Source organism: Diplotaxodon limnothrissa, linkage group LG23, assembly GCF_057381915.1.
Source record: "Diplotaxodon limnothrissa isolate DT_005_m linkage group LG23, D_limnothrissa_male_GT1.1, whole genome shotgun sequence".
Taxonomy (NCBI): Eukaryota; Metazoa; Chordata; class Actinopteri; order Cichliformes; family Cichlidae; genus Diplotaxodon; species Diplotaxodon limnothrissa.
In genome coordinates, this window is record NC_140617.1 from 22,823,695 (window position 1) to 22,845,307 (window position 21,613).

At 41.5% G+C, this 21,613-nt stretch overlaps 2 protein-coding genes across 2 annotated transcripts; both read left to right on the plus strand.

Moving 5' to 3' along the window:
* Window positions 1-8,682: 8,682 nt before the first annotated feature.
* LOC146608075 (C-type lectin lectoxin-Phi1-like) lies at window positions 8,683-9,412 on the plus strand. Its single transcript, XM_085347388.1, is given in 2 exon segments — window positions 8,683-9,269; window positions 9,271-9,412. Coding segments are annotated over 2 exon segments (729 nt in total).
* Window positions 9,413-11,902: 2,490 nt separating this feature from the next.
* On the plus strand, window positions 11,903-20,828 carry LOC146608076 (C-type lectin mannose-binding isoform-like). Its single transcript, XM_085348645.1, is given in 2 exon segments — window positions 11,903-11,977; window positions 20,340-20,828. Coding segments are annotated over 2 exon segments (564 nt in total).
* Window positions 20,829-21,613: the final 785 nt, after the last annotated feature.

Sequence of the window (21,613 nt, forward strand, 5' to 3'; positions counted from 1 at the left end):
AACATCAACATACTGTAAGTGCACTGTACCTATTTGCTTTAAATAAAGCTTCAATGCACAGTCTGTATAAATTGCAATAATGTGACAATGAAATATGGAAATTTGTAAAGAAATGACAGAATAAATAAGAACAAATAAATCACTGACTCTCAAGGAGGAGCTGAGGAGTCTTGGCAGTCTGACAAACCTGCAGCTGTAGAGCATTAGCATCACATGTCTGCTTTTATTTACCTCCAGGGTTGACACACATACAGGGAGTGCAGAATTATTAGGCAAGTTGTATTTTTGAGGAATAATTTTATTATTGAACAACAACCATGTTCTCAATGAACCCAAAAAACTCATTAATATCAAAGCTGAATGTTTTTGGAAGTAGTTTTTAGTTTGTTTTTAGTTTTAGCTATTTTAGGGGGATATCTGTGTGTGCAGGTGACTATTACTGTGCATAATTATTAGGCAACTTAACAAAAAACAAATATATACCCATTTCAATTATTTATTTATACCAGTGACACCAATATAACATCTCCACATTCACAAATATACATTTCTGACATTCAAAAACAAAACAAAAACAAATCAGCGACCAATATAGCCACCTTTCTTTGCAAGGACACTCAAAAGCCTGCCATCTATGGATTCTGTCAGTGTTTTGATCTGTTCACCATCAACATTGCGTGCAGCAGCAACCACAGCCTCCCAGACACTGTTCAGAGAGGTGTACTGTTTTCCCTCCTTGTAAATCTCACATTTGATGATGGACCACAGGTTCTCAATGGGGTTCAGATCAGGTGAACAAGGTGGCCATGTCATTAGTTTTTCTTCTTTTATACCCTTTCTTGCCAGCCACGCTGTGGAGTACTTGGACACGTGTGATGGAGCATTGTCCTGCATGAAAATCATGTTTTTCTTGAAGGATGCAGACTTCTTCCTGTACCACTGCTTGAAGAAGGTGTCTTCCAGAAATTGGCAGTAGGACTGGGAGTTGAGCTTGACTCCATCCTCAACCCGAAAAGGCCCCACAAGCTCATCTTTGATGATACCAGCCCAAACCAGTACTCCACCTCCACCTTGCTGGCGTCTGAGTCGGACTGGAGCTCTCTGCCCTTTACCAATCCAGCCACGGGCCCATCCATCTGGCCCATCAAGACTCACTCTCATTTCATCAGTCCATAAAACCTTAGAAAAACCAGTCTTGAGATATTTCTTGGCCCAGTCTTGATGTTTCAGCTTGTGTGTCTTGTTCAGTGGTGGTCGTCTTTCAGCCTTTCTTACCTTGGCCATGTCTCTGAGTATTGCACACCTTGTGCTTTTGGGCACTCCAGTGATGTTGCAGCTCTGAAATATGGCCAAACTGGTGGCAAGTGGCATCTTGGCAGCTGCACGCTTGACTTTTCTCAGTTCATGGGCAGTTATTTTGCGCCTTGGTTTTTCCACACGCTTCTTGCGACCCTGTTGACTATTTTGAATGAAACACTTGATTGTTCGATGATCACGCTTCAGAAGCTTTGCAATTTTGAGACTGCTGCATCCCTCTGCAAGATATCTCACTGTTTTTGACTTTTCTGAGCCTGTCAAGTCCTTCTTTTGACCCATTTTGCCAAAGGAAAGGACGCTGCCTAATAATTATGCACACCTGATATAGGGTGTTGATGTCATTAGACAACACCCCTTCTCATTACAGAGATGCACATCACCTAATATGCTTAATTGGTAGTAGGCTTTCGAGCCTATACAGCTTGGAGTAAGACAACATGCATGAAGAGGATGATGTGGACAAAATACTCATTTGCCTAATAATTCTGCACTCCCTGTATGAAATATATGTCAATCATATTTCTGCAATGTGAATATACCTCCTTTGTTTACTTGGTTTTCTTGGTACCGTGGATCTGCTCACTCTTGAACAGACCCTGGGGTTGGACACATTTGTGGACAACTGAGACAGCAGTAAAAGCAAAGAAACATGTCTGTCTTCTGAAGCTCAGTGTCTCACTGTGCAAATTCAAGTGCTGCTTGGTTATGCATACGTGTATCCTGCAATAAGCCCTAAGGTAAAAAAAATAGCTGCTAAAGCTGGACTAGACTGTTTAACACACAAAAATGGGAGCTGAAAAGCAACATTTGGCACAAATGTTTTGAATCTTTGACAAAATTGGATTTATAACCTTCATAAACAGTTTCCTTGCGAATGCATGAGCCCAGCTACTCATTTTGGGTTGTATTGAACAAATCATTGAGCTGCATTCTTAGCATCAGAAAGGAAGAGTATCCAGGATGTGCTTGCTGACTAATGACTTGACAAAGAGCTTGAGGTTTTACAGTCGGGTGCACCCCTCACTTTTCACAGCTGCTTGGGTCTTCACAACAGGACTTCACAAACCAACTTGTGACCATATTTTATGCAGTCTGTGGACCTTACAGTTCTGCTGTTATACAATTTCCATTGCCAAACATATCAACATCCCAGAAAGTAAAGTCTAAAACTTTAATTCAGAAACATAAAAGCAAGCAAACCCAGTAAATGGCAGGCAGGAGGCAGAGTCCATACATGAGAAAGTTGAACAGGAAAAAGACTGGCCAGTGGGCAGTCACCAACTGGAGGTACATGCACACAGAGGAGACTCGCTGACAGGAAAAAAGAAAATCGGCTGAAAGCACAACTAACTGGCGTGTAAGAAGTAAGGCAGGTGGTGACTAGACAGAAACCAAACATTGTAATGCTATGGTCCAAAATAAAATACATAACAAAGGAAAAAGAGAAACATAAATAAATAGAAACACCAGACAAACCAACAAAAACAAAACTTCACAAATCCAATGGGTTGGTCAGCAATAGGACTCAGCATGAAATTAGAGGAAGTAGGTGCATTTTGGGACATCGTGCATGCAACAGTGCATAGGTCCAGGTCACTGGGAAAGTGCTTGCTCATTTCCAGTGTGTTATCAACAGATACATTACTGAGAACAGATGCTGATAAGGAAATCCATGTGACTCCTTGAAGAAAGAGTCCCAGCATGAATCAGTGTCTCCATCTTGTGGGCAAAGTCTCTCTCTCTCTCTCTCTCTCTCTCTCTCTCTCTCTCTCTCTCTAGCTTTCAAAATAAATAAATAAATAAATTAATAATAATAATAAAATAAAATAAAAGATTATCTGCCCAAAATACTGACTTTAATTTCTAATTTAATTTCAAATTTCCATGACATTTTCTTACACAAGTACAATGTAAAGTGTTACATTTAGTGGAATCTGGTCAAATGAAATTTGAAGAGAATGGAAGAAGAGAGTGGAGGCAGGGTGGAGTGGGTGGAGACAAGTGCCAGGAATAATTTGTGACAGAAGAACAGTGGCAAGAGTGAAGGCAAAGGTCCACAAGATAATAGTGAAACCTGCTAAAATGCAGGTTTCACTATTATTGAAGATGGATTAGAAATGAACTTGAGAGAGGGACATCTCAGGTTTGGCAGTTTGGAGACAATGTCAGAGAGACAAGGCTGAGGTGGTGTGGACATGTGCAGAAGAGGAATAGTGGATACATGGTACAAAGGATGCTGAATATGGAACTGCCCGACAGAAGGAAAAGAGGAAAGCGACAGAGAAGTTTTACAGTGCAGAGGGTCGGTGTGACAGAGGATGATGATGATGATAGGGTGTCATGAAGGTGATCTGCTGCGGGGATCCCTAAACGGAGCAGCAGAAAATGTGATGAGTAAAAGTAAAGTGTTTTCAGAAAAATACATTCAAAAACAAATTCATACTTTGCCATTTTCCACCTCAGCCAACGGACTCCACATTTCTCACATGCACAGCTGCCCACTACACTTCATCTCGCACTGGTTTAGATCCACATCAGCTGTTTTTTAAAAGAAGCCACAAAGTCAATGGTACGTACAGAGGGAATGAAGGTTTGGAAAGCATGACCCCCTTACTTTTCAAACAGGTCCGTGGAATCATCAGAGGACCACTATCAGTGAATATAAGGATCCAGTTTGGATGCTAATGCTCTAAATAAGCCCCAAAGCAGGCTCATTTGTGTCCAAAGCAAGTGCTAAGAGGTTTTATTCTTGAGGTTAGATTTGAGAGGACGCGTTTCCAGGAACAATTCTGAGCACCAGAGGGCACCAGAGACTAAAATGTTCAGACCCAAGATCAATTATTTGTCTGCAATGTCTTGTCATACACCAGTGATTCGCATATACTGAACATAATTTCATTTATAGCTTGTTAAGGATCTAGCCAGGAATTATTTAAAATCTTTAATCCTGAAATGTTCTTTCAGTTCTTTACACAGAACACTGCACTGGAAGGGTTCAGTAAAGGTTCAATAGCTGCTATTTAACTAGGATATGTTTAGGCATGGTGGTTAGCGCTGTTACCTCATAGCAAGAAGGTCCTGAGTTCAATTCCACTATCAGGCTGGGGTCTTTCTGTGTGGAGTTTGCATGTTCTCCCTGTGTTTGCGTGGGTTCACTTCAGGTACTCTAGCTTTCTCCCACAGTCCAAAGACATGCAGTTAGTGGGGATAGGTTAATTGGAAACTCTGCCCATAGGTATCAATGTGTGCGAATGGTTGTCTGTGTCTATGTGCTAGCCCTGCGACAGACTGGCGAACCGTCCAGGGTGTACCCTGCCTCTCATCCTAAAACACCTGGGATAGGCTCCAGCCTCCCCGTGAACCTGAAAAGGATAAGTGGCAGAGAATGAATGAACATTTAAAGCTTTTTAAAATAATCTACTTATGAATGATTTGAAATCTTTAATCCTGAAATGTCTTTTCACTTCTTTAAACCGATATGGAATAAATTAAGCTGAGGATATCTGATGCTGGTAAACTTACCCAATCCTCCTGATGAGGTTTCAGTTCCAACACTGACAAAGGAGTCTTGCCCAGTCCTGGAGGAGAGCGAGATTCAGAAATACAAGCATGCACCTTAGAACACACATGCATCAACACTACAATGAGCGGGTGGAGGGAGGTTTGGAGTCTTCTCTCACCCCCATTCTCTGCGACCTGCTGGAGCGGGGGGGCTAGGAGGAGGAGTTGGCCGTCCGACTGCGGTCTGGAGTGTGGGGCCTTCCTGCTGCTGCGGTGTCGGGGCGGTCTGCCTCCCCCCACCGCAGGGAAAAGGGTAACACCACCTGGGTCTGGGTGCAGTTCCCCCCTCCAGGGGCAAGGGTACCTAGACCCGGTTTGTAGAGTACGCTTGGGGAGTGTGATTGTGTGTACAGCGTCTCTTTATGTCTGTCTCCACGTTGGTTGAGTGTGGAGTAAGTGCATATGAGAGCATGAGGGTGGGAATGGATGTTTGTATCTGTGTGTGCCTGTATGTCTGTGTCTATATGTCAGGTTGGGTGTCAGGCGCCACCTCTCTAGGGACATCTCAGGCCCTCCAAGGTTTGGAGGCCTATTTCCCCCTACCACCACTTCCCCTGCCAGTGGCGGACCCCCTCAGACATCGGTGCGCTGGTGGTTCTTTGTGTCTGGGGATGGGCATCCAGGTACACACCGGCTCACTCCTTGGCGGCCGCTTATCGGGCCCTGGAGCCTGGGGCTCGCTCGGGCCACTTCGGAGGTGGGGTGCCCCCGGCCTCTCGGCCTGGGGCTCGGTCACTCAGGTGCGGCTGGCTGCCGGCGGAGCTCACGGGCGCATCACTGCAACTCCCCCTGGCTTCTGCTCCGCGGCTGCTGAGTGAGCCCTCATCTGGGACTCTCCTCAGCTCTTTCCGGGACAGTGGCGCGGCTGCCCCTCTGTTGGTCTTCCTTGGTCTCTTGTGTTCTGGAGGCCTCTGGATGTCTGGAGTTTTGATCTCCTCCATACCTGCTTCATACCCTGGAGGACGGGGCTGTGGCCCCCCCACACCCTCTAGCAGATTATTACATGAAGGAACCTTTTAAAAAACAAAAAACAAGCGCGTCCATGCTCACAGGTGTACACACGGGTGATCACACCCACAAACTACACCCTTTTTGGCTCCTACCTCAAAGCACACTGTGTTCTGTTGATCTTATGTGCTGCACAATAATGTTTAATATTTAGTATTTACTGTCATATTCCCATATATCATTGTGATGTTGTTTATTCTATTACTCTTGTTCTCTTCTGCTTGTTTTCTTTTTTCTTTCTCAGCAGGTGATCCAGGTGATTGATATATGCATTTTTTTTCTCTGCCCGTTCTGTTGGTTTTTGTCTTTTGCCCTTCTCCCCCGTCCCTCTTCTCAGCTGTTTCTCTTTCCCTCTTTCTTTCTCCCCTTCTTTCCCCCAGTCAAGTCTGTCCCGTATTCAGTAAGTGAAAATAAAATAAACAATAAAAGGTGAATCAAATGGACCATTACGGCAAGGCTGGGATCGTCAATTTGGTAAAGTAAATCCGTTGGGCATCTTTCTTTGCCTTTAGACAACAATTCTGATGGCAAAAGAGCCAAACGGGACAGGCAAAAAAAAAAAAAAGAAAAAAAAAAAAAAGAAATACAAGCATAAAGAGAGATTTACCTAATATGTACCTAACAAGTAAAGTCTTCAACTTCCTCTTCCGCTGTCATTAGAAGAACACCAAAGATAAGCTGACGGACATAAAATAATATTTTTGCGTGTTTTCTTAGTGGAAGGGTGGCTATCAAGAGGGCATTGGTGAAGATGAGGAACATGAAGGAAAGACTGGGGTATCACAAATTACACAAGAGGTCAACTGAAAATCAATAATTAAAACATTTCCTATCAAGGGGAATATGTTTTCCAAGCAAGAGACTGACCTGAGTGGACAGGAGGAGCCAGGCGGGGTTCGGTCATGTTATTATTAAATCACAAGTTTCAGTGCATAACCAGAAATCACATAAATCTCTGCACTACACAATTATACAATTGTACAATTTTGTGCTATTAACCCTCAAAGTACAATAAAAAATACATTTAAAAAATAAAATTAACTCAATATTTCAATGTGTGAAAATCTAATTACAAGCAAGTATTATGAAGTGCTCTAAATTTTGTTTCCTCTAGTTTATTCAATACATCCCAAAATCTAATTTGTTTGTTCCATGTAGAGCCAAACAAAACCTGTTTTGCCTCAAAATCTATTTAGAGTGGTGTAACAACTTCCCCAAATAAGTGTCTCAACAGTACCTTTAATGAAATTAATGAAGAGACAATATCCACTTGAAATACTTCATGGTGACAGATGTGAGGGCTACAGGTGTGTAGTCATTGAGGCTGTCTCCACTAGTCTTTTTGGAGATACGAATGATGGTGGAGGCCTTCAGACAGGTGGGAACTGTGGCATGAGTCAGGGAGAAGTTGAACAGCCTTGTGAGGATCCCTGCCTGTGGTGCACACAAGCTTTGACCATAGCCCTGGGATCCACTGCTGATGCACATGAATCCTTACTTAAAGTTGAGATTTTGTATCCTTTGGCAACAACTGATCGCATTCCTGTTTATATGGAACTAAATTCTGAGAATGTAGAAATAAAGGCAAGTTTGCTTCGACAGTTTCTGACATCTATCCGTCAGTAAGTTGTACTGCCTGAAATCTAAGTTTGAGCAATATTAATGTTTTTTTGTGTGATAATGCTAATTTTGATCATATAGAGCACAGTAATGAAGTATTTATGATGTACCAGAAGATCGTGAGCTGCTTGAATAATGACTAATAATAATAATAAAAAAGGTCAGTGAGTCATGTGTCACTGCCAGGTTGGTCAGAATATGCCTCTGAATTACGTACTGAGTGCAGGGAAGATGGGTTGCTGCTGGAAATCCAAGATTTGGTATGAAATTTGAGCATAAGAAACTTCGAGTCCTGTGTTTTGGTCCTTCATCCTGGCTGCCACAGCACACCTTGACAGCTCTGTTCTGTCATTCATCCAAACACACCCAGGCAGTGACTTTACATTTTGATCTGCAAACATTTTCCTACAAATGCCAAGTAATGGACCTTCTAATTCTATCTTTTATATTATTATTTTAAGAAATCATGTTAATCATTCATAGTCAAATTTATAGAGTGTCTGTAATACAGTGAAGACAATGGGAACCCCAGGATAGTACTGTAAATGTATTATTAGAATTATGTAATTCTAAAGTGCTGATTTATGCTGATTTGGTTAACAAAAACACAAATGAGCAGAAATTGCAGGTTTTCACATAGTTCCTGTAAGCTCATCACACCAGATGACGAAAGGGAAATCCCATGCAAATGATTTTTTATTTTTATTTTTTTGCGGTAAATTGACTATATCTAGCTCGTCTCTACATTTACATGGATAAAGTGAGGGAAAATTTTTTTGATTTCCTTCTAAATTTGTAAGTCTGCCCCTCTATTGCACAAACATTATAAATAAAGTTCTAAATTGATTTGCATTGGATGAATGCACTGGGGGCAAGGAGTAGCTCAGTGTATTTCTCAAATGAGAATGTGTTGAAGTTTTTTCAAGTATGTTTATACTGAGGACAAAAAGACTTGGGGTGAAGTTTTGAGTTGCCGTGTTAGATAGACCTCACCTAATGACGGTATCTGGTCAGGACTGGAAAGGAATTACTTAGACTAAGACCAGTGTATATGGTTGTGTGGGTGTGATTCAGAGAATGAAAGAGCCGCTCTATGCAAATATTTTCTCATGAGCGAGCATAAAAAGTCAATTCACGCACATACATTTTCAAAACCCGTTTGAAATCAAGAGAGCGATGCATCCAATCTGCACCTGCATCCTGCTCCTGCTAAGCTCATCTGGAACTTTGAGCAAGTATGTTCACGTTGACAAGATGTGGTATCGGGATGCATCTTTATCTTACTGCCGGCAGTACTACACAGACCTGGCCCCTGTCAATAACGAACGTGATATTGCAGAACTTAGGAAGATCAAGAATAACATTGGCTACATCCTAATTGGACTGGAAAGGAGCTCCACATACACAAACAAGTGGATGTGGTCAGGAGGAGGGGAGGTGACCAGGTTTTCCTGGGCATCAGGTGAACCACGAAATGAAACAGGCAGAAATTATGGCAGTATTGACAATAATGGATGGCACAGTGTATATAGCTATCCAAGAACCTTCTTCTGCTACAGAGCAATAGTGGTCGGGGAGGAAAAGACTTGGGAGGAAGCTCTGGAGTACTGCAGGGAGCACCACAATGACCTGGCCAGTGTGGCATCAGAGACTGAGACGATGCTGATCCAAAGAGAGCTGAGGAAACATAACACAACTAATAACGTCTGGATTGGCTTGCGCTTCTTGTCCAGAGACTGGCTGTGGGTGGACGGACAGGAGATGGTATGAGGCCTGGAGTGAAGAGGGGAAACCACTGTGCCCGCACCCCAAGATGAAGTGTGGAGCCCTACAGGTGAGAGGAGGGAGTCTGAGTGTCTGGGAGGCACATGATTGCGCGGAGAGACACAATTTTATTTGCTACTAAAGTAGTGTGTTTATTGTGCTTACCGGAGTTTGGTTGTTTCCTACTTATTTTGTGTCTTGTAAAAACGTAAAATTAATCCCTAAATGATAAGAAACTACAATATTTTTTTTATTATTATCTCTTTTATTGGGACAGCTGTTGAACATAACAGTAATTTGCCTTTTTACATTTTCTTTGCTGTCACATTTTAACTTATAATTGAAAAACAAAGAAGACGGAAAAAGAAGAGAAAAGAAAAGAAGAAAAAAACAAAAACAAACAAAAACAACCCCCCCCAAAAAACAAAACAACAACAAACAAACAAACAAACAAACAAACAAAAAATCTAGGGTTAGGAGGCAGCAGGGCAGGTAGGTTTACGTAGAACTCAGGGTTGTAACATCATACACAAAATCACACCTCATATGCTTAACATAGTCTGTCCATTTAGACCATATTCCGTAGAAGGTATCCCTCTGAAGTTTAAGAGAAAATGACACTTTTTCCATCGTATAGATCTCTTGTACAGAATGTATCCAGTCGTCTATCGTTGGTAGTTCAGGCTTAAGCCATCTTCTCGTAAGAGGCTTTTTACTTGTGGCCAGAAGGATATACTGGAGTCTTCTGTCGTTGGAATTCAGTTTATCCACTGGTGCATTGCACAAAAACATGGTCTCAAAAGTTGAAGGAAAAACAAATGAAAAAACATTTTGTAAATGATCATGGATTAGAGACCAATACTGGCGAATATCTTTACAGTCCCAAAAGATGTGGAAATGGTTAGCTCCATCTCCCCCACATCTCCAACATTTATCACCAATTCCTCGATATCTTTGTTGAGCAGGGGTAATGAAAAATCTCATAATGCTTTTCCAGCAAAATTCACGCCAAACATTAGACCCAGTGGTAGCCCACTGTATCTTGCATGCGTGAGCCCAACACTTCTCTGTAATTGTCAAATTACCCTCCTTTTCCCACTTCACTTTAATATACAGAGTGCTGTCGTTTTTACACCGCCGGATGCTGTTATATAATTTAGAAATAATTTTACTTTGCACTTCAGATTTGGTTAGTAATAAGAATGTTTCTACAAATTGTAATTTGTTTAGGTTCACTTTTAAGTTTTGATTAAAATAATTTCTGATCTGTAGATATCTAAAAAAATCATCAGATCCCAAGTCATGTTTACTCCTTAAAGATTCAAAACTTTGAAATGCACCCTTATGGACAAATGAATAATAATTGGTTATACCTTTTGAAATCCAGTTTTTGAATCTATTATCATATTGATCTGGAGTAAAATCTGAATCATATGCACACCATCTTAAAACCTTAGAGGCATTTTCCAAACCACCAATTTATATTACTTCTTTCCAAGCTGATATCATTATTTGTAGTATAGGTTTATCTGCCATATGTATTTTATTCTGCAATTTTATGTCCGATATTAAAGCTGAAACTGGTATTTCTTTTACTATTGCTCCTTCACCATCTTTCCATCCGGCGGTGTAGTTTGGACAACAGAGACAAATCAGCGGTCTTAACTGAGCTGCACAATAATATTCTCGTAGACAGGGAAGCCCACGACCTCCCTTTTCTTTCTTTAATTGAAGCGTTTTATATTTAACTCTAGCTTTTTTCCCATTCCAGATATATTTTGACAATGTTCTATCCCATACCGCAAACTGTTTTTGTGGTATGGTAACCGGTAGAGACTGAAACAAATACAGCAGTCGGGGAAGAATATTTAATCTGATTGATTCAATCCTGGAGTGTAGGTCCAGAAATGGAATAGCGTTCCATCTTTGTATATCTGATTTTATGGATTCATTTAGAGGGGCATAGTTTGCATTGAACATTTTGGTGAAGTCACGATGTATTACCACCCCTAAATACCTAATGCTATCTGCATCCCATTTCCATTTATAACGATTCTTGATTTCGACTGGTGGTTCATAATTTAAAGTTAATACCTGCGTTTTATTTATATTGACCTTATATCCCGATAAAGAACCATACTGTGATAGTGCTTCCATGAGATGGGGGAGTGCCTGTGAGGGACAAGTTAATGTTAAAAGTAAGTCGTCAGCAAATAATGCTAATTTCTGTTCCCCTCCTGGCGTTCGTACTCCTGTTATATGCTGACTCTGCCTAATCCACTGACTTAATGGTTCTATAAACAAAGCAAAAAGCAGCGGTGAAATGCAGCAACCCCGTCGTGTTCCTCGTTCCAGTATAAATGATTCGGTGAGGTCCCCATTGATTTTGATTTTAGCTGTTGGTTTGTTGTATAACTCTGAGATAATATCAATTATAGATTTATCAAAATTAAACTTCTCAAGCACTTTGTATAAAAAGGACCATCTCACTGAGTCAAACGCCTTCTCGGCATCTAAGCTTAACACTAAGGTCTCTAATTTTTGTTTGTCAACTTGCCGCAATATGTGCAAAACCTTTCTGATGTTGTCCTGGGCCTGTCTATGTTTAATAAAACTCCCGGACGGACAGGAGATGGACTATGAGGCCTGGAGTGAAGAGGGGAAACCACTGTGCCCGCACCCCAAGATGAAGTGTGGAGCCCTACAGGTGAGAGGAGGGAGTCTGAGTGTCCGGGAGGCACATGATTGCGCGGAGAGACACAATTTTATTTGCTACTAAAGTAGTGTGTTTATTGTGCTTACCGGAGTTTGGTTGTTTCCTACTTATTTTGTGTCTTGTAAAAACGTAAAATTAATCCCTAAATGATAAGAAACTACAATATTGATAAAACTGATAAAGATGCAAAATAAAAACACACCTTACTAATTATACTCATCTCTTTTCAGCAACACTAACAAAGTTCATTTCGACTCAGTTGTTGTTTTTTGTTTTGTTTTGACATGATGATATTTGTGTGCACATGTATCTGTTTAAATGTTGGCTAGGCAGAAGAAGTGTAGGACGTTCAGTTAGGTCCATAAGTATTTGGGCCACTTTAGTTTGCTTGAATTTTACTCTCTGGTGTGTATTTGTATTTTTATTTCTCTCTTATGTGGCTGGTGAAACAATGTAAACAACAACAACAACAATAATAATAAAAGTGTTAAAAATGAGTTTGAATCAAATTCTTTTTTCTCTTTTGCCTCAGAAATTAAATAGAAAAAAGTATTTAAGTAATGAGTCTTCAAGGACACAGGGAAGCCTTGGTTTAAGAAGGGTGGGACTGCTGGCAAATCTTGTGCCTTGTAAGCATGTTTTATTACCTTTATGCACCCAGGAACTTATTCAAAACAGCAGTTACTGTAGTAGTGTCCTTGAAAGTGTCCTGAAGGTCTTACTCCTTGCAAGCAAAAGAAATGATTGGTGGTTTAAGACTTTTGCAAAGTGCTGTACTTATCATCTAATAAAATGCAAATTTAGACGAGAACCCAGATGAGCTGTAGAATTTAAATATTAACCAATTCAGCATTGAGAACCAATATTAAATTGGTTCTCAATGCTGAAAAGACAAAGCTAATGTTGTTTTCAAACATGAAGAGATTTCCTCAAACTGTCCCCTTGGTGTCCACTCTTGAGGGAAACCTCATAGAAGTGGTGCATACGTATAAATATCTTGGCTTTTTAATTGATGATTCTCTGACCTTTAAACCTCATATAGACAATCTTGTGAAAAAACTCAAACTAAAATTGGGATTTTTCTTTCGAAACAAATTTTGCTTTTCTTTTGAGACAAAAAAGCGTCTTGTAAATGCTACATTTTTATCTGTTTTAGATTATGGTGATCTGCTGTACATGAATGCTTCCGCCCAGTGTCTTCATAAGATTGACTCAGTATATCATGCCTCTTTACGGTTTATTACTAACTGTAGGGCCTTGACCCATTGTTGTGATCTGTACGCTCGAGTGGGATGGCCTTCGTTGTCCTCCAGGAGGTTTGTTCACTGGTGCATCTTTATTTATAAGGCCCTGCTTGGACAAATGCCCACCTACATTTGCGATCTGCTCACACGGAGGAGTACTGTTTCTTACAGCCTGCGTTCAAGCGATCTTTTTTTGCTCAATGTTCCATTTGCCAGAACTGAACTGGGAAAGAGGGCTTTTACTTATGCTGCCCCTTTCACATGGAACATGATGCAAAAAGACTGGAAGATAGCAGATCTTATTTCATTAAATGCTTTTAAGTCCAGATTGAGAGAGCCAGAGAAAAATGTTTTTAAATGTAATTGTTACTTATAATATGTATGTAACTTTGTAATTTTAACATGTTGTCGCCTCTTGGCCAGGACTCCCTTGAAAAAGAGGTTTTTAATCTCAATGGGACTTTTCCTGGTTAAATAAAGGTTAATAATAATAAAACCAAAGGTGCCTTGATGGTCAAGGGACTTAATTTTGTGACCAGGTTCTTTAGAAGATATGACTTAAAATTCAGTTTTGTCTGATATGAACAAATGAGTGCAGATATTTTATTTACATTTTAATATGGTTCCAGTGATGATGACAGTACATGAACATGATGTGGAGATGATTGAGGCACGGTCAAAGCCCTTAATGCAAGTAGATGAAATTCACCAAAGTGCCCGTGTTTTAGGTTTGTCCGTGTTATTTTCACAGATCCATGCACACATAGAAAAACAATTGTACAGTAATTGAGTGGTTTATTTACAGACTCACTCAGTTTTTGTTGCATAAAACAGTGAAGCCTAGAATCAAACTCTGTGAAGTCGGACACAGACACACGTACAGACCAAGGCAAATGATGTGGTGACACACCTGTGAGCATGAGCGCGCTTGTATTTAAAAGGTTCCTTCATGTAATGATCTGCTAGGGGGTGTGGGGGGCCACAGCCCCGTCCTCCAGGGCATGAAGCAGGTATGGAGGAGATCCAGGCTGCAGACATCCAGAGGCCCTCAGAGCACAAGAGACCAAGGAAGACTAACAGAGGGGCAGCCGCGCCACTGTCCCAGAAAGAGCTGAGGAGAGCCCCAGATGAGGGGTCACTCAGCAGCCGCGGAGCAGAAGCCAGGGGGGGGGGGGGGTTGCAGTGACGTGCCCGTGAGCCAGCTGTGCCAGAGTGACCGAGCCCCAGGTCGAGAGGCCGAGGGCACCCCACCCCCGAAGTGGCCCGAGCGAGCCCCAGGCCCCGACAAGCAGCCACCAGGAGTGAGCTGGTGTGTACCTGGATGCCCATCCCCGGACACAAAGAACCACCAATGCACCGATGTCTGAGGGCGTCTGCCACAGGCAGGGGGAGTGGTCGGGGAGATAGGCCTCCATACCTTGGAGGGCCTGAGATGTCCCCAGAGAGGTGGCGTCTGATACCCGACCTGACATATAGACACAAACAAACAGGCACACACAGATACAAACATCCATCCCCACCCTCATGCTCTCATATGCAAGTCCAAAGTAGCTAAGTTTGCTAATACTGAGCCTCTGATAAATCTTTCATGTCTAATGTCCAAAATCACTTGTTTTGTTTGAATTTGTATTTAATGCACTTCCAAGCTAACCATTAAAGCAAAATTCTACTCTAATTTGTTTGTCCAATGTGACATTGAGCAAGACCTATGCTTTGCTTTATGCAAATTCTCTTCTTACACTTCTCCTACTACAGCACAGTAGTGGTGGAGGAGAAAAAGCATACTGCAGGGAGCAGCAATCTTACCAGAAGCATTTGTTGCTGCCCATCAATCTGAGATGGGATGTAAGGAAATTTTGAAACAATTTGAAGTCCATCATCCTGATGTGAGAAAGATTATTCAGAAGTGGAAGTACATGACATTACTTGTTTGGAAACCACTCATCCAGTCCAAGCCTGAACCTGTGGCTCCATCTTGTGGACAAATTGTTCCATACTATCAGGACCTGCTGATTTCAGGTGCTCCATCTAAGAAGCAGGTTTTTGAGAGGGAAATGATGAGACAATGGGTACATTCCAAAAGTCCCTCCTAGTCCCTATTCCTAACCTCTTTTCCTAGATGAAAACTTCATTGAGATCAAGGCAAAGTGGGTGGGGGATTACCAGGTAAATGCGCTACACCTAGTCCTAATCCTCAGAACCCTTTGCACCGTGCTCAGCAAGTTATTTATTATATCAAAAGCACACTCATTCTCTTCTCAACTATCTGAGAGGAAAACTTGCGTGAAACCTGAGCTCACACTGCATTATTTTGGTTAGTAGGCCTGCAGTGCTCTACCTCACACTCCCTCCTCGCGATTATTGAGCCACTAATTTGCATTCTCTCTGCACAATGCTGTTTTATACTGAAGTGAACTGGCTGTATCTCATTATATAAATTACAGACCACTATTAGTAGACCATGTCTGCGATTGTGTCATTACAGTATTTTGCCTCACTTAGTAAACCGGTCACATAGCATTAAAAAAATATGTCATCTTTTTTTATTTTACTGTTGTGGTAAAGTGGAACTAGTTTGCTCCTCCTTGATGACAGAGTAAAATCCCCTCCATTATCACTCGTCTCAGCTGAACTGATTACACAAAACCTTAATCACACATTTATCAGGTAACATAGATCGCCTTGTAATCGGAAGGTTGCCGGTTCGAGCCCCGGCTTGGACAGTCTCGGTCGTTGTGTCCTTGGGCAAGACACTTCACCCGTTGCCTACTGGTGGTGGTCAGAGGGCCCGGTGGCGCCAGTGTCCGGCAGCCTCGCCTCTGTCAGTGCGCCCCAGGGTGGCTGTGGCTACAATGTAGCTTGCCATCACCAGTGTGTGAATGTGTGTGTGAATGGGTGGATGACTGGATATGTAAAGCGCTTTGGGGTCCTTAGGGACTAGTAAAGCGCTATATAAATACAGGCCATTTACCATCATAATCTTGAGCTTGTACAGCATTCTGCTTTCTTCATGAACAATAAGGGCGACCGTGGCTCAGGGGGTTGGGAAGCGTATCTGTAACCGGAAGGTCGCCGGTTCGATCCCCGGGCTCTGTGTCCTGGTCGTTGTGTCGTTGGGCAAAGCACTTTACCCTACTGGTGTTGGCCAGAGGGGCCGATGGCGCGATATGGCAGCCTCGCTTCTGTCAATCTGCCCCAGGGCAGCTGTGGCTACAACCGTAGCTTGCCTCCACCAGTGTGTGAATGAAGAGTGGCATTGTAAAGCGCATTAGGTGCCTTGAAAAGCACTATATAAATCCAATCCATTATTATTATAATAAGTACTTTTTAATCCTCAGTCTCCAAAAGTTGATTTTGTTTATCTGGACGTAGTGTTTTCAGTGGGAGGACTGTTTCGTCACTCATCCAAGTGACTTCTTCAGTCTCAGCTCAGTGCAGGCTTCCAACCTTATAAACCATAGGTGTCAAACTCTGGCCCGCGGGCCAAATTTGGCCCGCAGCCTAATTACATTTGGCCCGCGAAGCCATACCAAATTACTATTAGAGCTGGCCTACTGGTATTATACAGCTAATATATATATTGTTTAGTATTAAGCTTTGCTTGTTCCATATTCAGTTTTCCAGCTAAACTTATTTGAGTCCATAAGAAAAGATTCATTCTTATATCTGGAGGAAGATTTTTTTTTCAATAAATATTAATGTTAGCCCGCGACTTTGTTCCAGTTTTGAATTTTGGCCCACTGTGTATTTAAGTTTGACACCCCTGTTATAAACAGTACATTTGCATAATGACTGAAACCAGCCCACTGAGGGAACAATGGGCTGGGAGGTCAGTTCCTTCATCATAATTATGCAAATTCTCATGACCATTAATCAAAGCCCACTGATCAATGGCCATGAGTACCGTTCACAGAGAGAGTTGGGCAATGGCTGCAATCACAGCATTGTAAGATGTTGAAAAATGTACCCTTAGGCCCCCTCCTTTAATCCATTGATCTTGCTGTTAACTGGCTAGGCTATGATTTGAGCATATTTTACCATCAAATCATGGAAGATTTTTGTGCCTTTTAAAGAGGACTGGAATCTTCTCTTGTTTTAGCCTTGTTTGCATGTTTCTTATGTTTGATTTCTGTTTAGTTTATGCCTCACGGCACTTTGCATCTCATTGTGTTCACACCCAGCTGTGTGCACTCTCGCTCTGGTTTAGAGCCACACCAATACCTTCAAAGAGAACTTCAACAGACTACTACTGTTCAGTCACCTTTAACAGGCTTTGCTATGCGTAGTTTATATTCTGTGGACATTGCATGACTGCATACGCAACTGCACTTAAGTAACACTATGAATGCACTCACACTTTTCAAAAAATCTTCGTTATTATTTTATTTTATTCATAGCAAAATGACTTGAGCTAAATGACACAAAGTGCAATTACCTTGTCATGGTATTACTCTTTTATATACTTTTGCTTTTTTGTTTTTAATCAGAGCTTCTACTCAGAGTTTGAAACAATCACAATGTCAGTCCAGAGTTCTTTACAATGTAAAGTGCTGTGAAAGAGTATCGTCAAACCAATGTTAATATCAGGCAACAACCAAATTAAGTACAAAATGCTGGTCAAGTCATCGTGTTTAGCAGTAGACTTACCCATACCTGTCAATGCTTTGCATAGCTTGAGTAGAGAGAGAAGCATTCAAGGGTTATAACATAGAATCTACAAAACTATGTTTGAGGAACTTAAAAATTCAGAGGGAAACTGCATGCCAAATTAAAAAGGTTGCAGTGAAGTACAGAAAGGTTAAACAATGTTGAGGTCGGGTGTTTCGTCTCCACCACTGGAATTAGAATCTAATTCCAAGGATAAAGATGGCAAAGAAGAAATAAAAGATGTTGAAACCATCTTTGACATTGAGGGCAAAGAAAAAAAACTGGAGGTGCAACCTTAACTGTTTGCATTTAGTGGAAGCACTTGCAGGAACCTATCAGGGCGTCACAGTGTGGAAGGAAGGAAGAGAGGACCCAAACGCTGGACTCGTGGCTTGGTGAAGGCTGGTGTTTATTATGTGGGCAGGATGAACAGAACATGAGATGGACAACTAACTTACTGGGTGAACTGAAAGACTGACTGAACTGTATTGGAACACAGATGCAAAACTGTCGACAACAATGACAAGACAATGAACTGAGGGAACTGAGGGTTTAAATACGATGATGATTAGAGACCAGTGAGTAGACAGCTGAACTAATCTAACTAATGATCCACGGGAAGTGGAAGAGAACATAACGCACACAGACAGATGGCTAACATAATAAAACAGAAACTGTGAACATGTGGAAAATAAACAGAGAACATGAACAAACTGAAAACACTGGGTCAAGCACCCAGGAACCCTGACAGAACCATTCTGAACACTTACTGTAGAGGGCAGCAGAGACACTTTCTGCTGTCATTTACAGTTTGCTATCATACAATGATCACGTGCACTGAAAGTCAACTGTTAAACTCTCTCAAAGTTTGCTCATACAATCTAATTATTATCTGAGGCTGTGAAATATTTTTAACAGGCGCATAATAAATGAAGCTGCTCATGAGGTTTCAGTTGCAAAAGCTGACAGAGGACTTTTGCTCCAACATGCTACAGGGATACAAATGGAGAGATGGCCAGTGCTCGCTATTCTTAAAGTGCTTTGTAAACAAAGTTGGCTTGGCAGTAGGTGGGCTGCAAAAATTTCCCAACAAAGATTATGATGAGTGATGATCACCAGATGTGTAACAATGTGCAAAAATTGCAAGGGATTCAAAGACTCTACAATAAGGAACAATGTGTTACCTTATCAAAGAATGTGGAAGGTAGATCTAAGTGTTTGTAGAATACTTGGTTAATGTATGGTCAAAGTGTTTTTGTAAATAGTGAAAAAGTCTTGTTACTGATAAACACAACAAAAACAATATATACAGCTCAATCAATGCTCCAGTTCAAATTGTGTCATTAGAATAGTTATGCACTGACCAGATTTACAGAACATCTTTATAATAATGATTTCAATGTTGCTTAAATGACACTACATTGAAATGCCATTGATAAAGTACAGATGTGTTACACCATGCCCACTCAATATCCCCAGAGAGGTATACAACTCCACCCTAATGGTCAACAAATCATGTTCCCCTCCAACCCATAGGAAGAATCATAATTTCCTTTGAGATTAATAAAGTGTTCTGATTCTGATAAGGTAAAAGAATAGCGTCTCTAACTACTATTTTATATGTTTAACATTTCACGATATTAATGCTTCCTGGTTGTTTTGAATGTTGGTTATTTGCGATAGATCAGTTTTACAGGCATAGAAAAAAACAGATTCCATCTTGAAAAGTTCAAAACAGGTAGAATGTCTCTTTTCAAGTGTTTTCTTTTAAAGCCACATTTATCCTAGCGTCATGGTCTATCATTGAGGAATAATAATGATAATAATAATAATGGATTGCATTTATATAGCGCTTTTCAAGGCGCCCAAAGCGCTTTACAATTCCACTATTCATTCACTCTCACATTCACACACTGGTGGAGGCAAGCTGCAGTTGTAGCCACAGCTGCCCTGGGGCAGATTGACAGAAGCGAGGCTGCCATATCGCACCATTGGCCCCTCTGGCCAACACCAATAGAATAGAAAAAGAAAAACAGTGTCGGCAAAAAGTACCGCTTCTTGATTTTTGACATATTTCCCCACTCAAACCACTCCGAACTCCCTGGCTTTCCTGAATGCTGTGAATAAATGATGGCACCAAATAAAATTTCTCAATATAACCCAGATCCTGATATGTAGATCTAAATCCCATGACTGAACTCACTCATTCTGGAGGAACTTTGAGCACTTGCAGAGTTATACAGTCACAGATCACTCTTGTTTAACAGTCTTGTATTTTTCTTTTTTTCGGTTGTAGGTCCTACTAGTGCAGAAATCTAGAAAAATCTGAAGGATAAACAAATTATTGATACCTTAAGCAAATCAAAGGAACGCCCTATGCAAATAAATCCTGATAAATAGCTCAGAGCTCCAGCAAATATTTTTCAAACATCTCACCGCTCCCCAGAACTCTTTCCAACAAGACAGCAACGAATCAGATCGTTACCTGCATCCTGCTCCTGCTGAGCTTATTTGGAACTTTTAGCAAGTATGTTTACATTAAGAAACACAAGTCCTGGAATGAAGCTCAGAGTTTCTGTCGGGAGCATCACACAGGCTTGGCCTCTGTCAGTAATGAACAGGATAATCTCAAACTTGGCAATTCCAATGACCATATCTGGATAGGATTGAAGAATTCCTCAGAAAGTCAAAAATGGATGTGGTCCGGAGGCACGGAGGTATCTAGCTTTTTCTGGGCAAGTGATCAACCAGACAATCAGCCGGAACAAATCTACGGTGTTATTTATAACAACAAGTGGCGTGATTATCCTGATGATCACTTGCACTTCTTCTGCTACAGCGCTGAAGTAGTGAGGGAAGAATAGACTTGGGAGGAAGCTCTGGAGTACTGCAGGAAGTGTTACCGGCACCAGAGGGGAATCTGGACCGGCAGCAAGCGGCACACAGGCTAGAGAGCACTGCGTAGCCAAATATGAGCAGACTGTGGATTAATAGAGAGGACACCCAAGTTAGCGTCTTGCTCAGGCTGGAGCTCATTTATTTCTGAGCTGCGCATGCGCAGAGCCTATAGCTAGAGTCTCTCTGGTAGTTCCACAGCAGTGCAAGAGCACCATCTACTGGCATAATGAAATATAACCATGGTCTGGCAACACATAACAATGTCAAAATAAGTCACAATAATAAACAAAAAATAAGGGGGTAGTTGGTTTTCTTACAAAAAGAAACATGTAGCTTTTTCAACCTGCTACACTCTCCCCTGCTTTAAGAGATGGCTCCGGACATCTGGAACCAAACTAACACACTTCATGGCGTTTGCCCAAAGTCTTTAAAGTCTAATAGTCAAAACTGTTACAGTTCCAGGAGTAATGCCAAAAGGTCTTTTGGTCACCAGTCTAACATGTCCATACTGGTGTGGGGTAATAACAGTCAGGAACAGCTGGGTAAAGTGGCATGTGGCAGGGAACATACGCAAGCATCATGTTTGCTCCAGGTCTCCAGAGCTGATATGAAGCCTGTCCCATTTGGCTATATGTAAAAACCTCTCTTGGTTTCACAGCTCTGGTCGACCTCCGTATTGGTGGCACATCCCATTCTGGTGTCTCTGGGGCAGGGTCCCTGTTATCCACACAGCTCTCCGACCCTGTGTCCTCCATAAGATCCTCAGTTGCAGGTTCCTCCTGGGTTTCCACAGTTGGTGATGAAACAACAGGCATTGGGAAATCTGCTGGTTCTGTAT